The 6,000-nt window shown below is 67.9% G+C and overlaps 4 protein-coding genes across 4 annotated transcripts; 2 read left to right on the top strand and 2 right to left on the bottom strand.

Moving 5' to 3' along the window:
- Positions 1-342: 342 nt before the first annotated feature.
- Positions 343-1,395, top strand: MICPUCDRAFT_62429 (uncharacterized protein; the record flags this gene model as incomplete). Its single annotated transcript, XM_003057328.1, has 2 exons — positions 343-912; positions 1,048-1,395. The coding sequence occupies 2 exons, from the start codon at positions 343-345 to the stop codon at positions 1,393-1,395; spliced, it is 918 nt and encodes a 305-aa protein (XP_003057374.1).
- A 103-nt stretch (positions 1,396-1,498) lies between these two features.
- On the bottom strand, positions 1,499-2,443 carry MICPUCDRAFT_56465 (uncharacterized protein; the record flags this gene model as incomplete). Its single annotated transcript, XM_003056855.1, has 1 exon — positions 1,499-2,443. One exon carries the CDS (start codon positions 2,441-2,443, stop codon positions 1,499-1,501), a length of 945 nt encoding a protein of 314 aa, XP_003056901.1.
- Positions 2,444-2,576: 133 nt separating this feature from the next.
- Positions 2,577-4,058, top strand: MICPUCDRAFT_62428 (uncharacterized protein; the record flags this gene model as incomplete). The annotated part of the gene is made up of 1 exon (XM_003057327.1): positions 2,577-4,058. One exon carries the CDS (start codon positions 2,577-2,579, stop codon positions 3,615-3,617), a length of 1,041 nt encoding a protein of 346 aa, XP_003057373.1. The 3' UTR covers positions 3,618-4,058.
- Positions 4,010-5,662, bottom strand: MICPUCDRAFT_49520 (uncharacterized protein). Its single transcript, XM_003056854.1, has 2 exons — positions 5,056-5,662; positions 4,010-4,873 (listed from the first exon to the last, which is right to left on the bottom strand). The coding sequence occupies exons 1-2, from the start codon at positions 5,494-5,496 to the stop codon at positions 4,115-4,117; spliced, it is 1,200 nt and encodes a 399-aa protein (XP_003056900.1). The 5' UTR covers positions 5,497-5,662; the 3' UTR covers positions 4,010-4,114.
- Between the last annotated feature and the right edge of the window lie 338 nt (positions 5,663-6,000).

Below are 6,000 nucleotides of genomic sequence, written 5' to 3'. Positions count from 1 at the left end.
GAGGAGGAGGTGGAGGAGGAGGAGGAACCGGCGAAAGACGAGCCGCCCGTCACGGCGGTGGACGACGTCGCCGCCGCGCTCGCGGAGATCAAGATCAAACCCGAGCCCGTGGAGTCCGTCGCCGCGGCGGCGGCTCCGACGGTGAAACCCGAACCCGAGGACGCGGAGGTGAAGCTCGAAGACGCGGGCGTCGCCGTCGCCGTCGCCGTCGCGCCCCACCCGGTGCAGATCAAGGAGGAACCCGTGAGCGACGACGAGAGCGAGCCGGAGATTGTGGACGAGCTCACGCCGCTGGCGTTGCTCCTGAGGGAGTGCGGACAGACGGACGCGGACGTGCTCCCGATGAGAGACGCGATCAAGCGGTTCACGGGCGAAGCCGGGACGGTGAAGAAGATTGGCGAAGGCACGTACGGCGAGGCGTTCAAAGGCGAAGGGATCGTCCTCAAGATTGTTCCCATGGGCGGCGCCGCGCTCATCAACGGCGAGCCGCAGATTGGCCCGGCGCAGATCAAGGCTGAGGCTGCGATCGCGAAGCGGCTCACCGCGTTGAGAGCCGATGGCGACGAAAACGCGAGCGCGTCGACGGCGGCGCCGACGAACTTTACGCAGGGCTTCATCCGCACGGAGGCTGTCGCCGTGTGCCGCGGGCCGTACGCGCCGTCGCTTCTCGACGCGTGGACCGCGTACGACGAATTAAGGACGAGCGAGAACGAGAACCCGGCGAACTTCGACCCGGAACAGCTGTACGTCGTCTTCGCGTGCGACGACGGCGGCGTGGACTTGGAACGCGTGAAGCTCAGGTCGTACGCGGAGGCGAGGTCGACGCTGCTTCAGGTTACCGTCGCGCTCGCGGTGGCGGAGGAAGCGATGCGGTTCGAGCACCGAGATTTGCACTGGGGGAACGTGTTGCTGTCGCGCGCGAACGTGCGCGCGGACGAGCGACGAACCGCGAGGATCAACGGCGTGGACATCACGTACCCGCTGCACGGTCTCGAAGTCAACGTCATCGACTTCACGCTGTCGCGTCTCGATCTGGACAGCCGCGGCGACGTCGCGTTTTGCGACCTCGGTCAGGACCCGGAGCTGTTCGAGGGACCGTCCGGGCACTGCCAGTCGGACACGTACCGTCGCATGCGGAAGGCGACGAAAGGAAGGTGGGAGGAGCACTGCCCGAAGACGAACGCGTTGTGGCTGCATTACCTCGCGGATTGCCTCCTCGCGCAGAAGGAGTTCCCCGCCGCCGCGGAGGAACGCGCGGCGATAAAGGCGTTCAAGAAGAGGGCGTTCGGGTACAAGTCCGCGGCGGAGGCGCTGTGGGACGACATGTTCGTGGGGGTGTTCACGACGTCGCACGCAAACTGTGGGGTCGTCAAGATCAAAGAAGAGCCGCTGTAAATGGGAGGGAACACCACGTGTATGTACACGTGTACGCGCACGGGAGGGAGCGCATCAGTCTGGTCGCGAATGAAATGAAATACGAAAACGCCGCGCGTCATCGTCATGCGGAGCTCTTCCTCCAGTTCCCCCCCCAGTCCCCTATGTCGCCGTCGCTCCCGCGCTCTCTCGTACTATCCCTCGACGTGTCTATTCGCATCCCCGGCAGCGCGGCGGCGACCTCCTCGACGTTCCTCGCGTCCTGTGGCGGCCGGTAGTCGACGTCCCGAAGCCACCGCAGCTCGAGCAGGTCCACCCGCGGGTGCTCGCGGCCCGCGAAGACGCTCGCCCACTGCGCCTCCGGTCGATACTTCTCGTCCACGTTCTCCGCCGCGACCCTCTTCTCTAGCGTCACGAACACCTCCTTCGCGCCGTCCCCCCCCTCGCCCGCGTCGCGAAGCTCCCACTCGTAGTCCCCGTCCTGGCAGAGGACGTCCCCGGAGAGCTCCCCCGCGACGACGATTTCGCCGCCGCACGACACCTCCAACCGCCGCGTCCTCACGACGACGCGCACGTCCCTCGGCGTCGTCCCGTCCGGCGCGGGGACGCGAAGCTCCACCGTCGTCGGGGTCTGGTCCCAACCGTACGTCTCTCCCGGACGCGTCGTCGGTCCGACGCCGCCGCACCCGACGGGGACCTGCGCGGTGCGAACGTTCTCGATCGCGCGCCATCGCGATGCCCCCGATCGGTTCACGCATCGCACGCGAACGTCGAAGCGTCGCTCGGGCTGGAGCCTCGTCACGACGAAGGCGCACGCCTCGCCTCGGTAGAACTCCGCGAACGGCACCCTCGGCTCCGCGGACGACACCTCGAGGACGTACTCGTCCGCGTTGTGCGGCGACGTGCGCTCGCCGGGTCGCCACGAGACGCGGAGCTCGCGAGACCGCGCGACGACGTCGACGGACGCGGGCGGGTTCGGCGGCTTGCCGAATATCGGCGCCAGCAGGGCGCGCTTGAGCCTCGCGAACGCGGAGGGGGGCTTCGGCTTCGGCTCCGCGGGCGGCGGCATCCCCGCCCCGCCGCGCGGCGCGGAGTGTCCGGCGTCGAGCGCTCCCGGGATTTCGTCGCTCTCGGGACGACGCGAGTCGACGCGACCAGACCTGACGACACGCGACGCGCACACGTCAGCGCGCAGGGCAGGGATGTCTCGCGCCACCGCGGCGCGTCCCGCGGTCGCGCGACAGCTCGCGCGCCGCGTCGATGGGCTCGACGGCCGCGCGTCCTGCTCTTCGCGGTCGACGCGCCCCGGGCGGCGGCGTCGCCGCCTCGGCGGCTCCGTCGCGACCGCGCTCATGCGCGCGGAGGCGGAGGACTTCGAGATCCTCCGTTCGCTCGGCACCGTGTCGTACTCGATCGAGCCGACCGGCGTCTCGAACGAGCGCACGCTGTCGTGGAGCGGCGGCGACGACGGCTGCGTCCCGGACTCGTTCTCCGTCTCCGGCGGCTCGATCGCGTCGACGGACGTCGTCATCAAGCTCTACGCCGCGAAGGTGATCGGATGGAGCGCGGATTCCGCGACTGAAGACGCGACGAGCGCGGTCCCGGACGTCCTCCTCAAGGAGTACGTCGACGCGCCCGCCGCGGCGCTCGCGGACGCGGAGGTGGAGGCGTACATGAAGCTGTACGGCGATCCGAACGACAGCACGATCGGCGTGGACGCGAAGGGAACGCCGTACGGCGAGGCGTTCGACCCGGCGTCGTTGCCCGTCGCGCCGCTGATCGCTTATTTTTCCTCCGCCGCCGTCGGCGAAGGCGGCGGGTACGGAACGCCGAAAAGGAGCCTGTGGACCGTGCAGCGATGGGGACGCGGCGGCCTCACCAGGCTCGCGGACTATCCGCGCGCGCGGCAGGAAAAGCGCGACGACGCGCAGCCGTGGTGGCCCCCGATACAGCGCGTCCGCGACGTCGGGTTGGGCCCGCGGCATCGATACGTGCGAAACGCGGCGCGAGGCGCGATCGCCGCCGTCGCGGCGGTGCACCAGCGCGGGGTGGCGCACAACGCGATCGATGCGACCGCGTTCCAGGTGAGCACGACGCGCGACGCCGACGCGGACGAGCTCGAGGTGCGGTTGATGAACTTTGGGTTCGCGTCGGCGTTGACCGAGGCTGGGCGCGTTGCGGACCTCAGGTGCGTTCTATACAAACGTCCTGTTTTTCACCCATCGCCCGGTTTCAACATTTGATCGCGTGGGTCCCTTTCAACTGACCGGTGAACTACATTTGTACGGAACGACCCTCAGAGGCGCGGCGGCGGCGTGCGCGGAGCTGGTGTTCAGCGCGCTGAGCACGCGCGGGAGCGACGGGATCGACGGCGCGACGGACGCGGCGACGCTCGCGAAGTTGTTCGAGCGAGTGTTCGAGTTGGACCCGAAGAGGGCGAGGGAATACTGCGCGGAGGAGCCGAGCTGGGAGCACGCGGTGGAGTTTTTGGATTACAAAGATTCGATGGCGGGCGACGGGTGGACGTGGCTCACGGACATGTGGCGCGCGGGGGACGTCGCGAGCGCGGAGGATTTCCTCGCGCGAGCGGAGGCGGTGGACACGCCGTACGATTAATTCGCGGCTGCTGTCTCGTGACTCGTATTCGTTAGTACAACGTCTGTTCTTTCGTCGTCGGTACTCGTACAACCGCGCGGACTCGTCACTCGGTGGACGACGTCTGGTCGAGTTCCGCGGAGGGTCAGTCCCGCATCGGGTGGATCCCCTCCTCTTTCGCCATCAGCCTCAAACCTTCCATGCGCGTCTCCGCGTTTGGAACGTCGAGCTTCAGATCCTCCACGACCGCGGCCATGCGATCGAACCCGAGCGCCATCTGCGACGCGCTCACCTCCCCGCTGGAGCCCAGCACTTTCAAGAGCCCGAGCAACCGCGGCGCCGTCTCATCCCCGACGACGGCTTCGATGCACAACACGAGCGCCCTCTTCACGAATTCGTGGTGAAAGTACCTCGCGTTGATCGCTCGGAGGCACCGCCGCGCTTCCGCGACGTCCCCGGAGTCGAGGTACTCGGTCAGAAGGTCTTGAATCGCCGTCTTCGCGGCGTCGATCGGGGACTTGGACGAGTCCACGCCGAACCCGCGCAGCACGCGTTCGTGCGCGTGCCGCCCGTCGAGATGCCCGCGCGCGATCCTCAACGTCTCGAACGCGTGCTTCCCCTCCCCTCTCAGACCGGGGAGCAAACCCTCCAGGGTGTGCATGAACGCCGGCGGGAGGATATCGTCCACGGTCGCGCGCGCGATGAACATCGCGAGGTCGCTCGCCGCGGAGGGCACGTCGAGCGCCAAGTCGTCCACGCTCTCGACGAGCCGTTCGAATCCTCTCTGAATCTCCAGGCTCGAGACGTGGTTCGGGTACAGCGCGCTGAGAAGCACCGCGGCGGCTTCTTTCTCCTTCGCGCCGCGGTCCATGGACATCGTCACCAGACGCTTGACGAAGTAGTGCTGAGGGTCGTTCCATACGAGCGAATGTCGGGGTGGAGTTCATAGGCGTCAGTCGGAGTTAAAACGCGTCGAGGGCGGGCGTTGAAAGCGAGGGGTGGGGTGAGAATCGCCGGCAAAAGTCCTTAAGGATCGGCGTTCACCACGCCGACGCGGTCGTATGGTGACCAGTGCATAGAACGCACCTGATACAGCGGCTGCTCGGTGTCGTCCAGCAGCGCCGCCGTCGCGGCGACGTCGCCCGAGTCGAAGTACTCCTTCACGATGGACGCCGTCGACGCCTTGTACGCGACGATGACGTCCGTCCGCGGGAACGCGCGTGGTATCGCCTTCAGTATCGTGTGGTTCGGCTCTTCGCTGCTGTCGTAGTTGGGGTCGTTCGAGTCCAGCGCGAAGACCGGGTTCGCCTCGTCGACGGCGGCGGTTTTGATGGCGCGGTGTCGCTGCTCTTGCTCCGCTTTTTTCACCCTCGACCCGGGTTTATGCGGGTGCGGGTGGTCCCCGTGCCTCGCGTCCGGCGGAAGCGCGCTCGCGATCGGCTCTTCGCCGCCGTTTAGGACCTCGAGCGCGCGCAGGCGCACGGTCTCGTCGAATATCGCGCGCTGTTCCGGGGTGAGGAGCGACATCACTCTGGTCGTTCGTCCGCGTCGGCGATGTCGTCGTCGTTGTCAACCTAGTAGTAGCTACTAGGGTAAGGCGCTGTGTGGATGCGACGCGCGGTGCGGTGCGGCGCGCGTGAGGTTGGCGTTACGCGCCGGTTCAGGTGGAGGGTGTCGTCGTTCTGCGCGAGCGGGGACGCGCGAGGGGGCGGTCAGAAGACTCGGGACGGGGGACGCGCGGCGGACGTGTCGCGACGGCGAGCGCCCCTTTCGCGCGTCGCGCGCTCGCGCTTCCTTTCCTTTCTCCCGCGAAAAAGCGGGCGGGGATGATAGACCCGCGACGCGGGCTCGAGAGGGGAGGGGCCGCGCGCGCACCAGCAGCGCGCGTTCGGAGGGCGGGTGGATCGATGCGCGTCGCGCGTGCGAGGGGATCGCGGCGGGGAAACTCTCGTCGCGGTGCGATCGGCGAGGTCGCCGTGCGCGCGCGGTGACTGCCGGGCGCTGCTGACGGTGCGCCGGGGACGCAGGTCT

The sequence above is a fragment of the Micromonas pusilla genome (genome assembly GCF_000151265.4).
Source record: "Micromonas pusilla CCMP1545 genomic scaffold MICPUCscaffold_3, whole genome shotgun sequence".
Lineage (NCBI taxonomy): Eukaryota > Viridiplantae > Chlorophyta > Mamiellophyceae > Mamiellales > Mamiellaceae > Micromonas > Micromonas pusilla.
The sequence above is the reverse complement of the archived record's forward strand: the minus strand, read 5'-3'. Positions and strand labels throughout refer to the sequence as shown.

What these genes read in the sequence shown, in the direction of transcription:
- MICPUCDRAFT_49520 (XM_003056854.1), bottom strand. Translation starts at nt 5,496, where the DNA reads ATGTCGCTCCTCACCCCGGAACAGCGCGCGATATTCGACGAGACCGTG. An exon ending in CCGAGCAGCCGCTGTATCAG is followed by an intron (nt 4,874 to 5,055) that starts GTGCGTTCTATG and finishes AACGACCCTCAG; the next exon opens with CACTACTTCGTCAAGCGTCT.